This window comes from Nuphar pumila, chromosome 10, assembly GCF_984573655.1.
Source record: "Nuphar pumila chromosome 10, dmNupPumi1.hap1.1, whole genome shotgun sequence".
Taxonomy (NCBI): domain Eukaryota; kingdom Viridiplantae; phylum Streptophyta; class Magnoliopsida; order Nymphaeales; family Nymphaeaceae; genus Nuphar; species Nuphar pumila.
Genome location: NC_143258.1, coordinates 10167285 through 10193354, shown reverse-complemented (window position 1 = coordinate 10193354; position 26070 = coordinate 10167285). Strand labels below are relative to the sequence as shown.

Below are 26070 nucleotides of genomic sequence, written 5' to 3'. Positions count from 1 at the left end.
AATTAGCGTGGAGTTCTTAATAGAGTAGGAGTCCTAGATTACATGAATTATTGACTTTTCTTAATTAGATAAAGTGTGACTTAATTAAGACTCAACCACAGCGCCCTCTATATAAGAAGGTCTAGGGTAACTTATTTGATTTATGAAATTGATTATTAAAGTCTCCCATATCTCTATCTAGTCATCCCCCTCCCTCTCTCTCTCATGTCTCTTCCTCTCTTTTCTCTCTCACAACCCCTCCCTTTTTGCATATCAGATCCCCGAAGGTTGAACGCCCAACCCTTCTTTAAAGCCCGAGCTTCCCCCAACCTGCAGACAGTGTGTTTTGCATTTTCGACAAGTCGAGTAGTATCTTTGTATTGCAGATCATGTATCCGAATTTCAGAACATGTGCAACCTCATACCAGACTGCTATAGACCTTCCAGGTACTTCTACTAACTTTTCTTAGCTTTAGTCTAGCATTCATTAACTTCCTAGGTCTCAAAACCCAAAACCATATCCCGTCAGGTGCTCGAAACTCCTGAATTCACTAAACTGATAACCCCTGATTATCAACAACCTTCTCATGAGTTTAGGCCATATTATAGACCCTCACACATGTCCCTAGGTGTTCTTAGAACCCCTAGACTACAATCTCTTAATTTTGGACCGAAACTATACTCAAAACACTTACTAGACCCAAATCGCACTTACCCAATTTAGCCATTTTGCATTGTTTCTCCCGTTTTGCCCAATCTACAACCACGAGCAACCTTAGACCTCTTCTCCACCATGCCTAGCAGAGTTCAACACCTCTGTCATATGCACCTAAGGCCCCACGATCCAAGAATTTTAGGTTTAATCATCTTGAGTTCGTTAAGCTCAAATTGAAGTACTCATCCATCAAGAATTTAGACCTACCTTCAGCGCTTTCTTTCAAACCATCAAATTCGAATATCCTCGAGGTTATAACAGATTGGTATTAAAGTGAACATATTCAAATAGAGCTTCCACCCTCCAACAATGATAAAATAGAAGAGATCTGTAAGTATGTGGAACAAGCTCGGACATTTGCCGAGCAAATGCAAACCGAACTTTTTCGGCAACAGCAAGCATGGAACAAGGAAACCACTTGAAGCGTATAGTCTGGTCGATGGTAGGATGCACTGAGGTACTCACACTCAATATACCATTACAACTAGATCCCCAGGGCTTTGTGCTCAACGATGGATGCATGAAAGGACCAAAATACTCGATTCTCAAGGAGTTGCATCATAACTTCGCACAAGGTATGAGTAAGAAACCTCCTTTCGAAGTAGCTTCCTTTATGGATGAGAACATGCGAGCGTGAGTTTTTTAAACTCAGGCACTTCTTTACTTATCATAACATGCACCCTGAGGCACACATGACCGAAACGGTCACCCCTCTTGAAGGTGACACCCTTCAATGATACAAGTAGTTGGATCTCGTACATGAGAAGCCCTCTTGAAAAGAGTTTGTCTATCCGATCATAGAGAAGTTTGGGCCCACGGTATTGGTGAATCACCACGTGGAGTTTAAAAATCTTAAACGACAAGACAACTTAGATGATTACTAAGTGAAATTTAAAAATCTATACACACTTTTGCCCTAAGTCAATGATGAGACCTTGCTCTGATCTTATGTTGGCGGATTGCAAGAGGATCTTTGCATTAAGGTCATAGTTGTGCATATGAGGAGTTCGGAGGAGACTTATAGGGTGGACAAGCTTCATGAAGAGAAGTAAAAGAGACTCCAAACTATGAAGAAGCTGAACTAGCCTATTGACAGTCATGGTCGTTCCTTGGGAGGCCAAAACAAGCCTGGTTCCTCTAAGGGGGTGACATTAGCCCCCTAAAGTGAATAACTAGATAACATGCTCATTTGCTCTATATGTATTTTGCTATGTGAAGCAAGGTACTTAATTATAAAGCATCAACGTGTGCATGTTAAAAAGCATTTGGCAAGTGCACAATATCAAATGAGAGAAGAGGAAAGAAGGAGAAAGAAGAAAAAAGAAAAAAAAAACCAATTGGTTGAATCGAGTTGGCTGCCAAAAGATTTGAATAATTTCACACCTGAAACAAAAAAAAAATCATAAATAATTAACACAGAACCACTTCTTTGATACACAGAGAATAAAAAAAAAACAAATGGAAAGGAGTGCCAACAAATGATGTCGAGAAGGCACAATCCACAAAGTATTTCCTTGGAGCATTGTAAGTGCAAATTATGATAACCACACTCGTCTCATAAATAGCTCTGAATCTTGTGCTAAAGGGCCCGTCAGAATTGCCTTAAATTGTTCTTGTCATTCAATAAATTAAAAGTTTCAAGGAGAAGAAGAAGTAGTAAATGCTCCCTGAATCTACGGTTTTGACATTAGTTTCTTATATTCACTAGGGAGTGATTAAATGTTTGAGGGATGTATTGACAACATATTTCCTTAACGAGGTTAGAGCATTTAGGAATCTGTCATTTGGTTTAAATCGGGGTTTGACTTCTTCCTCTCATATTATACTTGGATGGACGTCTTAATAAGATGGTGCACACTCAATGCAAACAAGCATCACTATATTTTATCTCATAGCCTACATAGACGGCGACAATGATCTTTTTTCTCAGATGGTTTCTTTTTCTTTGAGAACTGATCATCTAAAGAACAAACTCTCAATACAAACAGGGATACAATTGTCCCCAAACCCAATAAAGATAAAATGAGAACATAAAGTGAAACAGAATAATGGGTGCACCATTAAGAGGGAAGATAATTTCTTTCCATAACCAAATAGATTTCATCTTAATAAAACATCAAAAATCATCATCCAAGAACCCGAAGAAACTGAAACATGACCCAAATAGAAATAAAAGTGTGAATTGATTCAGTACCCCAGACTGGGTTCGACAGAGGCGGCAACGAGGGGAGAAAAAGAAGAAAAGAAGAAAAAAAAGAGAAGATGCGGAGGAGAGAGACCTTCGAGAGGGGGGCTGAGGCCGGCGGTGTCAACTGAGCAGAGAGGAGGGAGGCTGGGGTCTAGCGATGTCAACCAAGGAGGGAGGCCGGAGTCCGATGGGATCATCCAAGCTGGGAGGAGGAAGGTCAGAGGCCGGAGAGAGAGAGAGAGAGAGAGAGAGAGAGAGAGAGAGAGAGAGAGAGAGATCCAACGGACCCTAATTATAGACTCAATAATGGTAACATTTATGTCGCTGCTATAGAGTAAACTATAACAGTGACATAAATGTCATCGTTAAAGTGTTGCCGCTATTGACCTTAATTCTTGCACATATATTTAACAACCTCACGTCACCTTTAATGACACATCTATAATGGTGACATACAAGCAAGGTTGTTAAATGCGATGAGGCGAAGCGAGGCATAAGCCTCGAGATGTTAGAGCGTAAGCTTCATGATCAAAATAATAAAATAAGCTTCAAGACCACTGTCCTCTCACACATACCATCAAACACTTGGCATGCGTGGTGTCAATAGCTCCGCGAGCTTGATTGGCGATCTATAAGGTCATTTGGCAAGAAGATTAAGTTGGCAATATTTTTTTGTTAAGTTCAGCTTTTTCAACCTTATCGACTTCCAACAATAACATCTTAATTAGACTCTCATTTCTACGCACCACTCCATTCACGAGTAATTGGTTGTCCTTTCTGGGGTTTCTCATCATCCAGATTACTTATGGCTCTGATGCAATGCTCTGATCAGAGTCCCAACAGAGAATCAGTTCAAATTATCTATTCTTGGTTCAATGAAAACATTGAGATGATAAGAAACATTACGCCAACATGCAGGGTGGCCTTCTATTATAGGACATGAACTGTTAAGGTTGTATCTAGATAACTCATCCAAACCTCAAGAAATATTATTACACGCACAAGCAGAGCATGTGAGGAGAAAAGAAAAACGATATACAAGGAAAAAAGTGTTCTATAACAGAAAGATGGCATTCACAATAAGTGATACTTGCGGACACCCATCCAATACTACAACAGATCCATGATGCTGCATGGTGAAGCAAATTGTCAATGCAACAAGGTGTATAATTTCAAAATACAGTTAAAATCATTCAAACAACAAAGGCTATGGCAGAATTCTTAAAATATGGTTTGCTGCCAATAAAAAAGGTCACACCAATTTCACAATCACAGTACCACTATAAAGTGTAAAGAAAATAGTTGGAAAATTAAACTGAACTCACAGGATTGTTGGTTGTAAGAACAAGAACAGATGCAATACATAAATCAGCTAGCTCGTGATTTTTCTGCATGTTATGCTATTTCATCTTATTCGTACATCAGCAAAGTGCATATCCCAAAAATATTTGCTTTAACAGGAAAATATGGATGATGCGAATGTTACAAAAAGCACAAAGTGGTAAACGCCTCACTGCAACGCCTCAGTACCTTGAGTGTGCGCTTTGCCTCTGAGGCGTACGCTTTAGGTACTGAGGCGTACGCCTCTCACAACACTGCATACAAGGTCATCGTTATAGAGTAAACCCTATAATGGTGATGTTGCAATATCATCATTATTAATCAATAACGATGACATTTAATGGTCATTAAATATTTTTGTCAAAAGTATTTTAACGACAAGATTTAACGGCTACATATGTCGCCCGTTAAAGACAACCTATAACAATGACATTTATTAATCGCCGTAATAGTAATATATAAAGTCGCTGTTATAGATATATATCTATATCGGTGAAGTCACTATTATTGCGGCAATTCAACTCTAGCAATAATGGCAATTTTTCTTGTAGTTGTTAATGATTGACCTTGAGTGGTTTCTTAAATTTTTTAAAAAATAGGACACCAGAACATGGATTTTCTTTTTATTTTTAACCAATAAAAGACTTATACTTTTAATTATAATTTATTAAAAATATATTAAAATAATGCTTGCACATGTTCAGATAATGTCAATGTGTCATCGTACGTCCGATTCCTCTCACCAGGTACACGCAAGCGTCGTTACGACATAGAATGCATGTCTGTAGTGCCCTAATTGATGGGGAAAGAAAACAGAAACAACCAACTTGAGCACGTTCCACGTGATTAGGGGTGTCAATGGGTCAGGTTTGACCCAGACCCAAAACCCTATAAGGTGAGGGTTTGGTGATAAATGAGGTCTGATTAGAATTTGGCTTGGACCCGAAGGATTCTATTAATATATGGAGCTGAGTATGGTTTGTGAAGTTTTATTCCGACCCAAGTTCCAACTAAGATCCGCAAATTTTCAATGTAAAAGAGATAAAAAATATTATTTTAGCGAGTATGGTCTGGGTCTTGTTCATATAATCCTTATAGGATCCAAATATGGCTTCTCTTATGGTGGGACTGATTGGACCCAGGTCCGGACCAGGTACCTTCATCTCAAATAGGGTTTGGGTCTGGTTTCACCTGGGTCTGAACCAAACCCAACCCGTTGATACCCCTACACATGATCCTTTGCAATACATGTTGGTGGCATTTGTAACTTATCCCAAAGTAGGGATATAGATGAGTTGGATTCGGACTCAGATTGTGAAAAACTCATACCAAATCCATTTTTTACATGCATATATCTGTCAAATATGGATATCCATTGGATTTGATAGTAAAAAAATCAAAACCATGTATTCATCCGATTAAATAAAGGGATAAGGTTTTGGTCTACCAAATCCAACAAAACACAGTCATATTTAGTAAGATGTCAGATATCCGATCCATTGACATGCATGCCCCCACATTAATGGTCCTCCTTATAGCCAATTGGCCATCTGATGTGGGCTACCGAAAGTCCCAACACAAATAAGCTCAAAACCATCCAACCCAATCAAATACTACATTAATAGTTTGTTTCAAAATAATTTTGTACGGAAATGACCATATAATTCCTTTTTTTTGGAAAAATCAATCAATGCATCCTAAATAACAGATGTTAAATATTAAAAAAACTGCAAGAAAGTGAGTTGCTATTTTAAACATTAATTTCTCACAAGATTTTCAAATATTGTGAGAAATTTGTTAAAATGCAAATATCACATTTTTATCATGGTCGAAGGGCTGATTTTTGTAAAAAAATGTGATTTTATTTTTATTTCTTCATAAAATCTATTTTTAGTTTTTAATTTATTTACGGATATCGATGTTTTTCTGAAAATGCAAGAAAATAAAATTTTCAATTTCTCATTGATATTTTGGCTGCCGAGATATGCCGTTTAAAACATTTTGTCACTATGCTCTTTGATTAACAGGCAGAAGTCTCATTTAAACCTTCGAGCAATGATGATTGTTGACACTTTGAGAAGCTGGGACTGTCACTGTACAGTGCATGTTTGGCCAACCAATATGGACAGGTCGGGCGGGACCAGGTGGGTTCAGGTCAGGTCCAGCAGCCTTAACAGATCGTGCTCCTATCATTTGTGATCAGGTCAGGGTCCTGGTCCAAATTTGAGGACCGACCAAGACTTAAAAGACCCATTTGACTGACAACTTTTTCCTGTAAAAGTTGGCAGACTCAGGGAGTCACCATATGCATTATCAAAATCAAGTACGGACATGGGCTGATTCAGCAAAGCCAACCCAGATCCATCCTCAACTGGTTGGATCCAAGTCACCGGTCCAATCCAATCCAACACATAATAATAATCAAACAAGCTACTTTCAATAATGGTGAATTTAACTCTTTAAACCCATATTCGGAAATGGTAAAATTATTCATAGGAAAATAGAACATATCATGCAAAAAGCATGATCACATGCACATCAGAGTAGATTTTTTTCCTTTCCCACTTTCAAACACGGCCTCAATTACACATTGCAAGAAGTTATTAAAAAACAAAAAGATGGGAAATCTAACAATCATTGTTTGCATATTTATTTATCTATGTAGTCAGTTTCTTCAATGGCCAAACCTGGTTTAGTGAAAGAAGGGGAGGATTTGGATTTTTCCCGTCTGTGTAACAAAGCATATTTTAGTTGTTTACTTCCTTTTTTAGGAGTGATAACGTAATTGTCACAATTTTTGTGACAACCCAATACCTGGTAATGGGATACTCTTTTCAATCGTCAACCTAATTTCAACTCCTACTTTATTCATTATTCTCTTTACCAAACTTTAAAAAAAAAAGTCTTTCATGGGTCTAAACCTTCTTTATTCTGCAGAAAACCTTGGCATTGTCGAATGGTTCAGATAAGGTCTGGGAAGAAGACCATTTCACCTCACTGCAGCAAGAACAACACTGAAGAAATGAGTTCCCCAATTTCAGTCAGAGGATAGGACCAGACAGGCAGTGATGATGTCGACCCAGTCATGTACAAATTATTCCAGAAAATGATGACTAAGATGTTATCTGAGCAGACTGAGGTGAGTTCGGAGAAAGTCCCCGCTAAAAAGAAAGTTAACGATAAGTCGATCAAAAAGCATATCAAGATCACCAAGAAAAAGGCCCAGTATGAAGATACTTCGAAAGGGGCAGATTCCGCGGATGAAATTTCTGATAAAGAGCGAGAAGCATTCCTGCCAACTCATTAAGCATTCAAAAGCAGATCCTGGAGCCTGGATTCTGTTAATAAGCCCAAGGATCAGTCAACTGAAGATCCTATCCAACTGCAATTAAAGGAGATGACCTGCATGCTTGGGATAAAGGCAAGAGAGTCTACATCAGCGAGGATTTCTATGATGGTCTCGAAGGGGATGATAGTTTGGAGGATCTTCCCTAAAAATTCATCAAATTCGATGGGACCGGCGATCCCAAGGCTCATTTAGCCATGTTCTTTACATAATGTAATAGATTCAAAAGGGACAATCGAGCCCTATTCAGATGTTTTCCTCACAGTTTAGAAGGCACAACAGCCAAATGGTACGCCAAGCACAACAATCTGATCGAGCTGCGAGAGTTCGATAAGGTGGTCAATCTGTTCATCGAACGTTTCTTGTTTAACACTGAGGCTCTGCCAACCCTCAATCATCTCTGCAATCTTAAACAGAAAGACAACAAAAAAGTCAGAGATTTCATTCGCAAGTGGAGTTCCACCTGCAATAAGATGAGGAACCCCATTTTAGAGGAGCATGCACTCCAAATTATTCTCAATAATTTTTCTCAGCCTTTGAGGAGTCTTATCTCCACTTTTTCGTCCAGGACCTTCATTGAATTGACAAAGCGAGCCGAATGACTTGAGATAGAAATGAAAAACGAGGTTTATGACGGTATCACCCTTGTTAAAAGCAATCAAGACACCAACAAGAAGGCGCATGTCACCTTCTCAATGAACACCGCTGGAGATAACAACAATGGCAATAGTAATAAGAGTGGCAACTCAGAAAGTGTTGAACCCGAAAAGAGCAATAATGAGGGCAAAAGGGGAAATACCTTCAAGCAGAATGACGAGCCCTTCCAGAAAGCTCAGAAAAAGCTAAAGCGCGATGGCTGGGGTTACCATCATAAATTTACTCCTCTAGATCAGCCCCTCAAAGAGGTCCTTGAATATATGTTGGGCAAAGAGATGGTTAAACTCCCAAGAGTTGATGATCCTCCTGTCGTCATGGGTTAATGGAAGGATCGATTTTGCAAGCTCCATCGAGCAATGATATTGGAAATCACCCTTAACTGCAATTTTCAATCATTTTGTATTGGATGCCAAATCCCCAAAATTAAATTCTTTTAAATAGAAGATTGACATACGGCCTTTGAAAATCATTATCACCTGATCTCATCTTAAGTGTTTGTTTACATTAGGGGTGTCAATGGGCATGGTTTACCTCGACCCGACCTGAACCAAACCCTACAAGGTCCGGGTATGGTGATAAATAAGAAGCCCAAATTAAGATCTGGGTATGGATCCGAAGGTCTGATTAATACATAGACCTGGGTATAGTTTGTGAAATTTTATATTAGACCTGAACCCGACCTGAGTTTCGATTAAGACCCATAAATTTTTAATGTAAAAATGATAAAAATATGGTTTTACCGAGTATGGTTCGGGTTTGGTTCATGTAGTTTTTATCAGGGTGAGGGTATGGTTTTTCTTATAGTAGACGTGATTAGACTTGGTTTCAGATATGATACCATACCCAAAAAGCTAGTCCAAGTCTGGTTCCACATGAGTTCGAACTAAACCGAACTCGTTGACATCCCTAGTTTACACCCCATGAGCAAGTGAGAGTGATTCTCATTGGCTACATCTCATGTCAAAACAAACATGACAGCTTGCATGGTGGTTGTTCTTGCGGTTTAAGTTACTCAAGGTTCATTATCTAAGAGGGAAGCTCATTAGGGGGCCATTGACAATGCTGGACAAAGACACTACGTTCAGTTATGTTCTGACCCTATCTAGGCCAGTTAAATAGTGTCTTTGTGTAGTGTTTGCATCAACCATGTTAGAGCACTATTGTGCATGTATCTCGTGTTTGATTTATCATTGTTGACAACTTGGACACAAATGTTTAAAATATGTATATTTTGATGAGAATAAGAAATTCATATTCTAAGCATTAAAATTTTTTTTGGATTCAAAACGTAATTTGAAAATACAAAGACCCTAAAATCTAAATTATATACGAAAAAAACCAGATTTAGCATCATTCACTCAATAAATTACAATAATAGATATTTTTTTAAATTTTTACATAGAAAAACTATCCCTAAGATCAGAAACCTAGCTATGCTGGCTCTACGTGTTGTACTATCCTAACAACATAAAACTTTGTGGGCTTACCTCTTAGCCTCAAGGATTAAAATATAAAACCCTTAAAATCTAAATCATATCTAAAAAAATTAAATTTAATATTATTTAATAAATAAATTATAAAAATTAAAATTAAAATATAAAACCCTTAAAATCTAAAGCATATAAAAAAAGTCAGATTTAGCATCATTCACCTAATAAATTGCAAAAATATTTATTAAAATACAAAACCCTTAAAATCTAAAAAATATAAAAAAATTTGGATTTAGCATCATTCATCCAATAAATTGCTAAAATAGAAACTAAAATAAAAAACTCCTAAAATTTAAATTATATAAAAATTTTAAATTTAGCATCATTCACTCAATAAATTTTAAAAATAATGATTAAAATACAAAACCCTTAAAATATAAAGTATATCTGAAAAAATTTGGATTTAGCATCATTCAATCAATAAATTGCAAAAATAGGACTTAAAATACATAAACCTTAAAATCTATAGCATATACAAAAATGAATTTAGCATCTTTCACTCACTAAATTTTAAAAATAAGGATTATAATACAAAAACCTTAAAATCTAAATTATATAAAAAAATGAATTTAACATCATTGAATTAATAAATTACAAAAATAAGACTTAAAATACAAAACCCTTAAAATCTAAAGCATATAAAAAAATCAGATTTAGCATCATTCACTGAATAAATTGCAAAAATAAGGATTAAAATAAAAAAAAACCCTAAAAGCTATAGTATATCAAGAAACAAATTGGGATTTAGCAAACCCTAACCCTAAAATCAAGTTAGGGTTCACCCAACAATAGCGCAACTACAAAGAGAGAGAGAGAGAGAGAGAGAGAGAGAGAGAGAGAGAGAGAGCATTGTGCAGGACAAAGGAGGGAGAGTGCAATCAGGTGGGGTGGGGGTGTCAGATGTTGAGGTTGGAGTTGGGGTGGGGGGAATTCTATTTTCAATTTTTTTGTTTTAGTAGGGCGTCCTACTCCATTTGGATGCCATTATTTCAGGGAAAGGCATAGAATGGTGTGGAACACTCTTACGCACCCATGTGGGTCAATCTCACGCACCCACGTGGGACGCTACGAGACACACATTCCATACATCATGCATGTCATGCATTTGTGTGGGTTCATGGGCCCCATGCCTTGAGAGTGGATGAGGCCATCCCCACAATCAAACTCTCATTTAAGTGACATATATTCCTAGGTAGGTTCTTTTCATCAAAAGAAGAAAAACAAACACACACACAATGGGACTTGAGAAAATGAGAGTCATTTTCTCATTTCAGCCAAAATTTGAATCACAAGAGGTCCCTTGCAGTTGTTATTCGTATGACTCCAAATCACATTTGATTTATAGTGGTACATGGCCAGCAAGATAAACATACCTGAAATGTTACAAAGTTTGAAATCCCTACATTGTATTTTCAGAAAATGATCATACTACACGGATAATTTGACATGTTTATTTAAAAACCCTATAATTTTTTATATTTCTCTCGATGTTCAAACTCACAAATAACCAACATTGTTAGGACCCTTTTATCCTATACAACCGTAAATTGATGCCTTATTGCGATAGAATTGTACCACCCATTAACTAGTGCAAACACACACTTAAATCTAGAATCACACATTTTTTTATGCAGACCTCACAAACTCACATAAATTTATTTATGAATTTTTGGTGAAACTGAAATCACCAAAATCGCAAATAGCCTACCTTTTTGCATATATGTTAATATTTTGAATAAATACATTTGCATATACTTTATGAATTCACATAAATATATGTGTGAAACTCCAGAAACTATAAATTCACAAATATATTACTTATTCACATATACTTTACAATATCGCATAAATATATTCGTGAATCTCCTTATGTCACAAATATCATACTTAAGTATTTACGAATTTATGATAAATATGAGATGTTGCTTGTTTTTTATGGATTTATCAAATCATATATAAACTCGTTGTGGTCCTCAACCAACTTATTTTTGCATAATCTAGGGTTTTTTTTGTGTTTTGTCCCTAACTAGTGGTCTCCAACCTGCTTCTCTTCCAACAACTATTTTTGGCAACTATTTATAGGCGACACTTTATCACTGTTGAACTATCGACAACGTATTTTTCGATAAGTACAATGTTCCCTTTTGTTTAATGGTTGAATCAAACAATGTTTCCTTTTTTTAATACTTTTTCAATATTGTCATCGATGGTGACTTGTTTGATTACTCATCCTCCCAAATAGTTTGTTTGTTTTTCGCAATGCTTTTTTAATATTTTTTGTCTTGTTATGGTAGAAAATTTTGAATTTATTTATTAATACAATATAACTAATAAAAAGACTGTGTCGAAGGGGTCCACACCCACATCATCTTCTAGTGTTGTAGCACAACAACAAAAGTCAATGGAGAACTATGAATTTGATCATCTTTATAATTTGCAAGCACGACTTAGTGTGCAAAAGTGGGTAGAGAGGGAGCCACACCTGAAGGCAAAAATGTGGGTGTCCAACATTTTTCACAAAAAAATGCACCCTTAACCACCAGTTGCCCTCACTACACTCAGACAATCAGCTGAAAAAAAAAATCCCTCATTGTCGTATAAAGAACAATTACAAATTTCAAAGTGGTCCATATTTAAGGCGGCATATGAAAAAAAGTTGAGTAGTTTGTGAGCACATTATTGTCTCTCATCCCAAAAGCATCTAAGGAGGGCAAGGGTGACCCATTGGCTTGCTCTGAGCTTGTTATTAACCTCAAAGCCCTAAATAAAGTTGAAGATGAAGTCACATGCAGTGGTAGTGGTGAGAGGGCGGAGGAGGTACCTGACCAAGGGGCTGAGGTTAATATGGACCTTCCTTAAAAAGTAGATGTAAGTTAAGGTCATGTGGATGGATCTGATGTGAAACCTGTTCAAGTGTCTGATGTTGCTCTCCATGCGGAGGAGAAAGTGCAAGCTACAACAAAGAGGTCACAAGGAGGAAGAAGGTATGGTGTTAATGGATATGTATTTTGTTTATTTGCTATTTTGTAATAATCAATTTCAATTTTATATTCAATCATTATTTATATATATATATACTACATTCAATCATTGATTAGTTTAGTGTTGCTACTATCAATAAATGCAATTGTTTACTTTATCATATATATATATATATATATATAATATATATATATATATATATATATATATATATAATATATATATGTGTGTGTGTGTGTGTGAAATATGTAAAAATTCATTAAAATTGATTGATTTCAGTATTATTAATTTTTACAGTAGGATCTTCAGCCAATTGATTCAGAAGAGCCAACATCCTGCATGCACTAGTTATACTGGAACCAAGCACACCAATGGTTTTTAACATTTTTGGAGGAAGTGGAGTTGTTGGATCGAATGCATTTTCGCAAATTCTTTGATATTACACTATAGAACATCAGTCACCCCCTCTTAGAGGCCGTTATGCAGTTTTGAAATCCGACAACCAACACATTCTAGTTTAGAGATATTGAGATAACCATCCTGTTGGAGGATCTGACACGAATCACTAGACTGAAGTGCCATGGAGAGCCAATGAGTGGACAACAATGGGGAGACTTCAAGCACTTGTGTGCTATTTACTTGCAAGCAAATGATGATGTGTTTGAAGGCGAAATGATCATGTTTTGATGGTTAAGAAGCTATTATGACCCCAGTAAGACAAGGAGGATAAGGAGAAAACTACTGTGTATTGGAGGGAAGGGCGGTAGTAGTAAGGTGGATATGTCGGTGAGAGCATTTTTGTTATACTTCCTTGGTTCATGCTTATTCATCAATATTGGTGGGAAGATGATTTATGCATTGTACATCGAACTGTTGGTAGAGCTGGATCGCGCCAATCAATACATACTCAAGGATATGATACGCATGCTCTTGCTCTTGAAGAAATTTGCATGCTCAAAGATATGATATGTACTCAAGTTGGCCTTCTCAAGAACTCAAATAAGGTCATTGAGGAGTTATGATCATGCCAATGACTGCATCATCAACTGTAGAAATGTCATTTGAATGGGGTCATTGAATATGCATTTGGATATGTTTCAATAAATGAATTTGTATATTATGCTATTTAAATGTCATTAATTTGTAATAATGTTATTTAAATAGGGTTATTGAGTATACATTTGGATATATTTCTATGAATGAATTTTTATATAATGTCATTTAAATATCATTGATTAGTATATAATGTCATTTGAATGTTTGCATGTTTAGTTTAACAATAGATTACACTATTTGCTTACATTTACTGTTAAATACTAAAATCACAAATATCCTACCGTTTCACATATACTTCATAAATTTGCTTAAACATATGTGCAAAACTTCACTTAAACCGAAACCATAAAAATTGCATATAGCATACTTTTTTGCATATAATTTATGAATTCGCATAACCGTTGAAACAACTAAAGTTGGATTTACAAAAATCCGATTGATGCAAAAATCCTACTGATTCACAAAAATCTGATTGTTTCACAAAAATCGTATTGTTTCACATAACTACTTTAATAACTAAAATCGCTAATATCCAACTCATTTATATATAATTCACAAATTCACATGAACATATTTGCAAAAATCCTACTATTTTGCAAAAATCCTACTATTTTGCAAAAAACCGACTGTTTCGCATATACATTACTATTTCGCATAACCTCTTTAACAACTAAAATCGTAAATATCCAACTCATTTGCATATAATTCATGAATTTGCATGAACATGTTTGCGAAAATCCTACTGATTCGCATAAAGCCGACTGTTTCGCATAACCGCTTTAACTAAAATCATAAGTATCTAACTCATTTGCATAGAATTCATGAATTCACATAAACATATTTGAGAAAATCCGATTGATTCACAAAAATCTGACTGTTTCACAAAATCCTATTGTTTTGCATAACTGCTGAAACCACTAAAATCACATATATCATATTTTTTCACATATAATTCATGAATTCACATAAACACATTTATGAAAATTCTACTGATTCGCAAAAATCTGACCATTTCTTATTACATTCCAAAATCGCATAAACATATTTGCGAACCTTCACATCGCAACATTGCAAATATAATTATTTTTTTGAATATAAAGACAATAGAAACATTGTCCAAACAAAAAAATATCCTTAATTTTATAGCAACATTGTACATATCATGCATACATGTGTGTATAAACATTCAAACCATAAAAAACATCCTTAATTTACAACAACATTATCCATGGTTGATATCAATGTATAAACGTCCTTAATGTTTGAAATTTGCAATTATAAAATTACAATTGGCACATAATTGTTCACAACTCAGCTAGCACCTCTCTAACTGATGTCTCCATCTTTTCATTGTCCTTCATATCCTTGGAAATCATGTCCTTTATGTAGTAGTTGAACTTGATCATATGATTCTTTATATCTGTAACATCTTGTTGAAAATAACTATTGGCAAATAACTAACTATAAAGAACACCTCAAAGAAGTGAACAACTAACATATAAACACATACTTGCGTGAAGTTTAATCCACAATTTTTGCATAAGTACTACATATATTGTATGACAAATATACCACACTCATACCTATAAAATGAAAAAATACGAAGTCAAGAACATGTACATGTACGAAATAAGTTAACAAACAAATGCAAAGTAATTACTCATTTTCTTGTTGAGGAATACCCTTCATGGTCTGCACCGTCTAATCTTTGTAACAGTTGAACTAAAATTATGCTAAAAAAATAAACCTGCAACATATATGTACAAAAAGGAGATAACAAACATGCACAACAAAGCGAGTATATTATTGAGTAAGTTATGTTATCATACTATTTGTTTGAAGTTTTTATCTATTAAATATATGTTCGGCATGAAATTGTATAACCTGAAGTCATTTTCCTTCATGTCTATTTTTTAAGGAACCCATTACTCGTGGACCCAATTGAAAGAAATTAAGAGCTAGCTACAACATAAATCTAGTTTAACTTCATTGTGCACGTAAAAATTTATTTGTAAGTATCCAAAGTTGTATAAAAATATACCTTGTCAACATCAAAAAAATGATACAACAAGTCATCGCTCTCCAAGCAGTCAGCTACCCCACTTCGATGCCTATTAGTTGCTAACATTTGCTATGAACAAACAATGTTTACCAGTTAGTTTTTATTAATCAGTAGTAAAACAATATATACATCACTTTTCGGACTAAGGTAAAGAGTCTTCAACAAGTTGTCTTTTTTTGTCCTTGTTGTGAGCTACTTGGAGTCTTTTTACAAATCTTGTTATATGTTACATAGTAAATCTACTGTAGTAAGAAAAGAACAAACAAAATAACATGCAAACGTAACAAAAAAATAAACAAAAAAAATGTGTAAAACTAACACTTATATCACTTGCCAAGAGAGTTTTTTTTTGCCAAACTCATACTCTTTCGGCTCTGGGTGTTCTTTTCTATAGCTTTTCATTTCTCATTAACTTGTTTTTAACAATAAAATAAATAATATACAAGTAATATCAAATATGCATACCTGGTGTACGCCAATTTGTTTCTTGCTCTTCAAAACTTGGGGCCGTTTGGTTATCTTTTTGCCGCGACAACCTATATGGCTATACATCGCAAACTACCTAAGATAATATATATAAGACATAAGACATTGGAATAATTCATTAAAAACACTAGATATACACATAAAAAAATAATTCATTAAACAACGATCAACAAATTCTATATTTTGCAATACATACGTACTCTAATATATTGTTATTCATGTTTTTGCCTATTGTAGCAAACCTCACCACAAACACTGCACATGTATAATACATCCTTGTGTTCTATTCTTCGTCTGTTAATTGTAGATCACATTGCTTTATGAACCACTTTTGGTAGATAGACAACTATAAGAGTAGATTGAGCGATATGTGGGACATTATCCGCCATTGGGATGATTATATGCAGTTCGATATGATTCAACTATGAAGAACTTATCGCAGTAATCCTCTAGTATGTTGCCCTCATACAAAATGCATGCAATCGCATATTCGCAAGGAATCCCACTAACCTTTCACTCTTCACAAGAGTACAAGTACCTTTGAAGATCAACACTATAATCATGAGATCGGTCGTGGGCTTTAAACCGTTGTTGGAGGCAATACACTATTGCACACATATTTGTTGTGCTTTTTTCTTCAGTTCCTCTAGCTTTTCTTTTACCTCAGCACCACAATGCTTGTCATATGCTTCTTTGTAATCTTTATTTTCTCAAAAAGTATTATCAACATAAGACAAAACTTTTCAATAAATGAAATTAGAAGCTTGTCACATATGACAAGAATCCATGAATTAAAGCTTTCCGCTATACTAGATATTAAGTAGCCATATCTTTTTGTTGAAAAGTGACAATTAGCCCAATGTTTCAGATCCACGTCAGTGGCAACATAATTGTATGCATTTGTGCTTTGTTCCTTGATTTTGTTAAGAAAATAATTACATTGTTCTTTCCTGAGTGCTCGAGCTGCACTCCACCAAAGTGCACTGAGTGGTGAACTAAATTTCTTTGAAAAGTTCTTCATCAAATGCTTCATGCAAAATCCAACATGACATGTAGGCCATGTATGAGGGACAACATACTTTAAACCTGGATGCCTATCTGAGATAATTGTCAATACTCCTTTCCCTCTAAACTCGTCGAAGTGTATGAATTTTTGCTTTAGACATTCTAAAAACTATGGCCATGAATCATTAGACTCATTATTAACAACTGCAAATGCTACAAGAAATATCTCACCACAAGGATCAATAGTATGAGCCGACAACAATATACTTGTGTATCTTCTCTTTAGAAACGTGTCATCTATCGTAAGAATTGGAGGGCATCATCTAAAAAACTTATTGATGCTTGGCCGAAAGGATAAGAACAGATACTGAAATCGATCTTTTTGATCGGTCTTAATATACCTAATGATCCTCAGTTAGCCTTCATCAGATGATCCAAATAGGTGATAAGTATCTTGAATAACTCTTCGAATAAACCATATAATACACCCTTAGTGCATTCTCGTTCATGTCATGCTTGTTTGTAAGTAACTTTCACACCTTCCTCGCGACTGATGTCATTCATGATTTCTCTTGGAGTTATCTTCAGGTTATCGTGCATGCATTTATGAATAATACTTGAAATCCACTTAGAAGAAACTTTTCTACTATAAGGTTGCCCAGCGATCCACCACATGTATGCTCATTTTTATACTTCTTTACTTGAAAGAAAACTGTTGCATACCTTTATGCAATGGATCTTTCAAGAGAAATCAATCATCATATGTGTATTCTTCCTCGTGCATATGACAGTAATTTTGTTATTACAGTTCTTTAAGAATCTTGTTTTATAGTTATTTCTGATTACATGATCTTTCAAAAACTCGTGACAATGATGGAGATCATTAAACTTTTTGGCCAAAGCAATTTTTTGACCATTTGAGTTTGTTGTTAGCCATTGAAATTGTTCACTAAGTTTTTCATTACACAATTGATCATACAAATCAAATGTCTTCGCTTTAATGATTTTTAATTGATCTTCATTGTATGAGAACCTATTGAACAAGAACCAAAACTTCATATTTTCAAATGCCATTGGTGCATCGCTTTCACCTACCCTTATTTATCCTATGTCATAATTGTCTTCATCCTCTCTTGTCGACATGGTATACTCATCATCATTGATATCATCCAATTCTTCACTGTCAACATTATCACTGATACCACTAATTGATTGTTCAGTGGCACCAACTAAATCAAAATGCATTTTATTCTTTCACAAGAATGATAGTTCTCACCACATCTTTAATTGAGAAAAAACAAAATATTTCACCTATACCATGTGATTAAATGCTGACTGTGAGATACGTCGACTTTGTGTTGATAGAGTGAAAATACATCTATCCAACTATCAAAGTTCGTTAGAGCGAGATGACCTCAAGAATGCTACATATCCTACTCATACCACGTGATCGAATGTTGATTGTGGATTTCATTCTCTATCTCACCCATACCATAAGATGCCCTTATCAAAAGTGTCGCCAATCTTCTTATCGTCAATGATTTTTTATCTTCTCAACGTTGATAAATTTTCTCCAATCTTCTCATCGTCGATGATTTTCTGCCTATGAAGCGTCGTCAATCTTCTCACCACCACTGCTTGGCTCTAAAAAAATGACCATAATTTCTCATTGGTTGAATACTATAAAAAACCTAATTTATGTGAAACCCTAGCTTTGCTTATATTATTCGGAAAAAAAATTGCAATACAAGTGTGATAATTATTTTGAAATTCGCAAAATACAAACTTCTGCAACACTAGAAAGGATTTTTACTAACATGCATTGCAAAACTCGTGACAAGTTTCACAAATTGTTTAAAATTTTGCAAACTTTTTTAGAATCTTGCAACCTCATGGGCGATTAAGGAGTTCCATGGGTGTATTATTTTAGAAAATCAAAAATTCGCATTTGCGAGGGATAAAAGCGACAAGAAAAAATTAAGAACCTACAATATTATCCATTCAGCCGATTTGGTAATTGTAGTGCATTTTAAAAAAGTCATTTTTTGTATTTTTTATTATTTCTTAGACTATCGTTTGGACATTTCGAGACCAAAGGTGTCAAGTTGACAGTGTAAAGCTCCACAAATACTCTGCCTAAACTACCAGAGATAGTTTTCCATTTGGTTTTCCTCGTGGTAAAGGATGCACTCCGAAGTTCCGAACTCTCAACATCCTTCAATTTGAAAGCCTTAAGCCCTTGTGAGCCCAATACAGTCAATATTTACATATAGCAAAATCTCTCTCTCTCTCTCTCTCTCTCTCTCTCTCTCTCTCTCTCTCTCTCTCTCTCCAGTGTATAAGACCGTGTGCTAAGCAGGAAATTGTAACGAGCACTAAAAGGAAAAGCATACCAAGACTTTGAAATGACCAATAACTTGGAAAATTACATAAATTTAAGATCACAAAGAGTACAGCGGCACTGTTGCCTACTGTACGGCTGTAGAATACTGTGGAGACATGGAAGAAAAGCTGAGCAGCAGCATCAAACTTGAAGCATTTTAGTAATACGATCGCTCTCCAACTGAAGTTCGATCAGGCTTGCTCTAATTTATGATCGCCAGATTAGAGCATGGACTACATGGTGCATTATTTGGGGAGTTATTTTGTAAACCAGGGTGATCTGACCTCTTGTTAATGCTTGGCTACATTAGGAGCCTGTGCATCAGAGTCTGAAGCATCAGAATTGGAGTGTCGGGTACCTGGCATTTTATGGTTGTGCTTTCCCTCGTAAGTTGTAACGAATGCAGCAAGGTCAGTGGGCGACCTCTCAACATGCTTGCGAACGTTGCACCTCAGACTGGTACATCTATAATAGCTTCTGCATAGACCAGACCAACTATGTGAGCAGCACAAAGTTGAAGCCCGCAACTATGCTTACATTTTTTCTCAACATGGGAACAACCAGTGGAAAGAATCTCTCTCTCTCTCTCTCTCTCTCTCTCTCTCTCTCTCTCTCTCTCTCTCTCTCGCACACAACCACGTCTACCACGTGGATGACAGTGATTTATGCATTAGCACTAATGTATTTGCACAACAGTCTTGTTTCATCAATGTCAATACAATCAATTAGAATTCTAGTGTATAGTTGTGTCTGGGCGCACGCATGCATGTGCAAAACTAAAATTTGTGTTGCAAAGGCTACTTTCTAGAGATAAAAAAGTGATTCAAAGTTTCAACACCACAAGATATAGAAGTTTATGTAAAAGTTTTGCGGCCCTTTGAAACAGTTTCTGAAACAAAGGCCTTTGCGTTCATTATCATCTGCCTCCCAAACACTAGATGCTTAATTGCAACTATTCCCTTAGTTTAGATCTATTCCACACTAAATGTCTATCACCTACTTTAAAAGGAAAGAAGACAGAAAGAATACCTGGGATATGGGTTCCCTTTCACCACCTTCTGCCCATATTTTCTCCAATGAAATCCATCCTCCAAAATTTCAGTTTCTGTAGCGGTTTGCACCATGACCTGGGGGTCTTGCAGTACAGCACTAACTTCACTATTATTCTTCTCTTTCTTCCTGAATGGGAGCATCACAGCAAAAATACATGGATGTGAAGAACCATTCAACAGGAAATTTCATTTTAAAAAGGGTTAAAGAAAACCAACAAATGTGTGTGTGTATGTGCGGGCATGTGTGTGCATCCTAGGAACTCTGAAATGACCATGCACTTTAAAGATAACAGGTAGCAGTTATAAAAATTTATGAGGAAGTAAGGGCAAAAATACACAAATCATAGTTTTCTGCAAGAGGAAATTTTAGACAATGGAGGAAGTAGAATAATATTTATCTGAAATTGTTTTCACATCTCTTTACAAGTGACCTTTTCAAACTTTCTGAAACTACAAAAATACCAATAGTTTTCAGAGAAACCTCGGCTTCTAAAGATTGAATACATCAAGAAATTTGGTCACAAAGAAGTATTTCAAATTTTAAGGATAAACAAAACCTTTTCTTTTCAAGTAAACTTCACTCTGTTCAAAACCTACTGAAAATCAGCAAATAAAAAGCTTCCATGTAAGTGGCAGCTTTTATATGTCCAAGAAATAAAAGTCAATTGGGTAAAAACCGAGTCACAGATTATAAGAGGGACTCAAAGACTCAAAAGGAAAAATCATTATGGTTAATCTCTAGATGACTCGGGTCGATTTGCTTAGCCCTGCTTGCTTCGCAATGATCTAAACACATAATTACAGGTTGGGAGTAGTAAGAATCATGTTGTTATACTAACATCATTAAAACTCAAAGCAAATTACGGCGATATTAAAAAATCATCTGCTTCAACACACCGATGACTCTTACCTTCGCTTGCTGACAGGTTCTTCTTCTTCATCATTTCCGTTTTCTCCGTAGTTTCCCTCCTCACATCCATCACTAAGGCCACAAGAGTTCTCAGGGCATGCATTACCAGTATTATGTGTGTTATTCATTTGACCATGAGATAATGACAGTTTTCCTAGATTGTTATGAGCATTTTCCAATGAAACTGCTTCATTCTGCTTCCCCACTTTGCCATCAGTCTCTACATTTTTCTTACCATGTGAATCTTTCCACAGTGGATTAAAACTATCCCGGCTATCCCCTTCAGACACATAAGTCGGTCCCTGACCCTCTGACGAAACCCGCTTGGAGAGCTGTAGCTTCGGATGATTGTGCTCACCCTTGTACACAATTTCTGTTGTCTGACCATCAAGAGACCTCTCCACCTTCTTCTTCACAGGGCAATTTGGATGTGTGCACTTGTAATAACTACGTGGGTACTCACTTCCTTTCACCTGTTTCTGCCCATACTTTCTCCAGTTGTAACCATCGAAAGAAGGTCGATCACTGCTAGCTGCAGGAGGCATAGTTGTATTACTCAAATCGGTGTTCTGCGTCTGTGTTTTTGGGGACACAATCTCCAGTCGTTTGTCCAACTGCATCTGAGCTTCATGGGAAGGTGTTGGTTGATAGTTGTGATCGGAGTTCCCCTGTTCAGAATGAAAGCTGACTTTAGACCATCTAATGAACAATTGGGAATGTTGGAAGAAAATGGCAAGCTTTTCTAAAATTGTCGGAAGCCATTACTGAAAAGCATATCAAGCTGAAAACATCAAGCTGAAGTTCATAGAAAAAACAGAAACAGCAGCCAAAGAAACTGGTTTTCCCCAAAAAGGAGGAAAGAGGAACAAGCCATGTTCCCCTTTTGTTTCACGAAAGAGGAACAAGCCATGTTCCCCTTTTGTTTCACAAATTAGCAGAATGGAAATTTGTGTTCAACCACAACGATACATATACAGATCATATTAAATACTGCATTTTCATGTTCGGTAATTTGTATTGTTTTTTACTGAATAGTATTTTTCCAAAAGCGTCACCTTCCTCCCATGTTAGCCCATGACAAAACATAGAAAGAAAATTTAATTCCTGTAAAGAAAAAAAGCTCAGAACATCTCCCTGCAATCGCTGGATGATTCATGATGGAATACACTTATGTTTCTGCTTAAGTTGAATACTCTAGTTATCTACAACCTCCTAGTAGCAGTAGCAGTAGCAGTAGTAAATAATAATTATTATTATTATTATTATTATTATTTGCAAATTAGGATTCAACAAGTGGCTATTACTTCAGTTGGCGAGAGGGTTTGAAGCTTGAATCCACGGATTCATAGTGTAGAGGTAATCAGGTCCGACTTTCCAGCAAGTTATCCATAAATCCATGTATATATCAACAATATGTAGAGCTGCTTCATTGTTTTCTGCCTCTTTTTCCATCTAGATCTTTAGAAAATCCGTGATGCCCAAAAACATATGAGGTTTTCTTCGACTTGATTATTAGTTCATTAGTCCAGTTGCAGGTGGGCTCGCTCATATGATCCAACGGATGGGATTTAAAGCTTTTTTAAATAAACAAAAAGACAAAAAAAAGGAAGAAACGCAAGCAAATCTAAACAGATTAGACAGAACTGATGCGGTGGCCCTTGAAACAAGCTTTGCCAATGGTTTGTAAACAACATTGTTGGGTCTCTTCTCAGCCTTCAAAGCCTTATTATCATCAGAAGCGGGGGCTGGGGTTGGTGGTGTTGGTGCTGCAATTCCCACCTCCTAGAGAATTTCAAGCAGAAACAAACAGGAAAAGAGGGAACTGAAGTTAACAGCAAGAATCAGAGAAACCCCAACTGAGCAAACAAACAACTACAAGCACCCCACCAACACCGGAAACTACACAGAAGAGACAAAGCACAAGCAGACCCAATTTCCGAAAAAAAAAACCATAAGAAAAGCAAATAAAACAGTGGAAAAAGTCCCAAATTCCCACAAGCCAAACACTATGGAAGGAAACCTAAGGGAAACCATCCGACAGCGGAAACCCCCACCAAGAATTGGAAGGACCCACCTGGGAAGGAAGGGCACCGAGCGGGAAACGCAGGGAGGGATTCAAACTGACGGTCTTGGGCCGAATGGCGATGGTGGTGGTGGGAGGAGAGGAGCCGGCGAGGAGATCCGGGAAGGGCCAGAGACCGGAGCAGGAGGGCCTGGTAGCGACGGGCTTAGCCACCACCAACAACCTTGGAGCCTCCTTTCCTTCCATTATTACGCCCAGTGGCCGCAACCCATCAAGTTCCGGACGGGTAGGGACTTGTCCATAGGTAGTAGCTTCAGACCAGCAACCAAAACCATGAAATTGCAGGCCTTAACCTTACTCTGCGAATCATCAAAAAAGAGAGAGAGAGAGAGAGAGAGAGAGAGAGAGGTAAAAGTAAGGTATCCTGTTCATTATATGAAATGACTAACACATCCCTATACATATAGAGTGAGTGTGTGTGTGCGCGCGCGCGCGCCCCCGCACACGTCAGTGTTCAACGCCATACACAAAAAAATGCCCAGAACCTTAGCGTGTTGTAGTTAGCACTACAATACTCTCTCTCTCTCGTGCCACAATATTTTTGTTCCCACACGCACAAGCGGACACACCCTATATTCAACCAGAAAGCCATGAGCAAGGAGACATGGTTCATTTCAACTCGTTGATATATATATATATATATATATATATATATATATAAAGTGCAGCTGCCCGGCCACTTTTAAGCCTCACCTAAATCGACGCGGTACTTAGGTTAAAAATAGCTTTTAGTGAAACGCCGCTAAAGGTCTGAGCGAAAATTAAATCCTTAGCTGCTATTTTTGAGCACGGATAAAGGCTTCTTACATGTGCTTTTTGCTGTGTCTAAGGTGCTGAAGTGCTGCTAAAGGTAGCTCTTTTCAACTCACGTTACACAACGCTCCTCCATTTCTATCAGGCTCAAAAGTGGTAAGACTACTCTCTCTCTCTCTCTCTCTCTCTCTCTCTCTCTCTCTCTATATATATATATATATATATATATATATATATTTGCTAAAATGAAACATGTTAAATGGGTTTTTTTTGTGTGGTTTTGACGGGCACGATCGATTTACTAGGAATTAATACTTGTATCTTGTGTTTTTGTTGAAAAAATGATATTTAGAGATTCAAAAAATTATAAAGATTTTAGACCGTTGCTTTTTTTAAACTTATAAAAATCCACCCATGTGTCAGAATAAGATGCTTCAAGAGTGATCCCTATAAAATCAAGTACATAGATCACATATGGATAATCATAATTTAAAAATAATACTAAAAAAACTCTTAAAAACTCATTTAATATATTTCATTTAGAATGGATGTGTTGCCTTTTATATATATATATATATATATATATATATATATATATATATATATATATATATATATATATATATATATATAGGGTTTATATTTGGTGCCAGATATTATAAACTCAATTACATAGCTGTATTCAACATGGTTTGTTTGTCAAGGATCAAACCTTAGCATTGGTTTTTCAATGTAAAAATAAGGATTTTTTGAATTATAAAGGTTTGGTACTATGAACCGTTGATTTTTGAAGCCTTTAAAAAACATAACTACATGCCACAATCATGCGATTTAAAACTAATTTTTACTAAACAAATGTTGTAGATCACATATATAGACTGGATCTTAAAAGAAAATCCAAAAAAAAGAAAATGTGATTTTTACTCACTAGATTCATACTTTATTAGTACCAAATATTAACTCTACATAGAAAAAGGGGGAGAGAGAGAGAGAGAGAGAGAGAGAGAGAGCTTATGGAATTAATAATATGACTGTTGTTCCTTCGAGTCTCTGTTAGGGAGATGGTAATTGAGAGAATTTGATGGAAATAAGCTGGGTTGGGCGTTTATGCATTTAGTGTTCTCGAAGCAAAAACTTGGTCAAACTACCTGGGTAGTTCTGTTTGGAATCTGGTAGCTGGGATGGGCGTTTATGCGTTTGGGATGGGAAGTGAGACCCTTTCTCCTTTGTATTTACACTAAAGAATTATGGATTTGGCACCTACGGCCTCTTAGAGGTGGTAGTGGCATCTGCCACTTCTTCAAATGCATAAACGTACATGATTCCATCCCAGCTACCCGATTCCAAACAGGGCCTAAAATGAATCCACAAGGATTACCTTGGATCCCATCAGCTTAAGGCTTAAATCAGTGGCGAAAACTGTGAGTTATTGCCTAGTTTGGCGTCTATTGGAGGTCTAGTTTGGCTCGTTCTTTTGGAAAGCTAAGCTGTGAGTTCATGAGGAGCTTGAGCTAAATGAGCCGAATTAGAGCTGGCTCATTTACATTTAAAAAAAAAAAAATCAAAGCTGAAACCAATAGGA

At 36.2% G+C, this 26070-nt stretch overlaps 1 protein-coding gene across 2 annotated transcripts; it reads right to left on the bottom strand.

The window, feature by feature from the left end:
* Positions 1–19685: 19685 nt before the first annotated feature.
* On the bottom strand, positions 19686–24094 carry LOC149823471 (putative WRKY transcription factor 4). 2 transcript variants are annotated; one of them, XM_090020056.1, is made up of 5 exons: positions 23727–24094; positions 23297–23434; positions 21653–22320; positions 20720–20869; positions 19686–20167 (listed from the first exon to the last, which is right to left on the bottom strand). In XM_090020056.1, exons 1-5 carry the CDS (start codon positions 23919–23921, stop codon positions 19981–19983), a joined length of 1338 nt encoding a protein of 445 aa, XP_089876182.1. In that variant the 5' UTR covers positions 23922–24094; the 3' UTR covers positions 19686–19980. The 2 variants fall into 2 exon arrangements, with proteins under 2 accessions (XP_089876182.1, XP_089876183.1); XM_090020057.1 differs by lacking the exon at positions 23297–23434.
* Positions 24095–26070: the final 1976 nt, after the last annotated feature.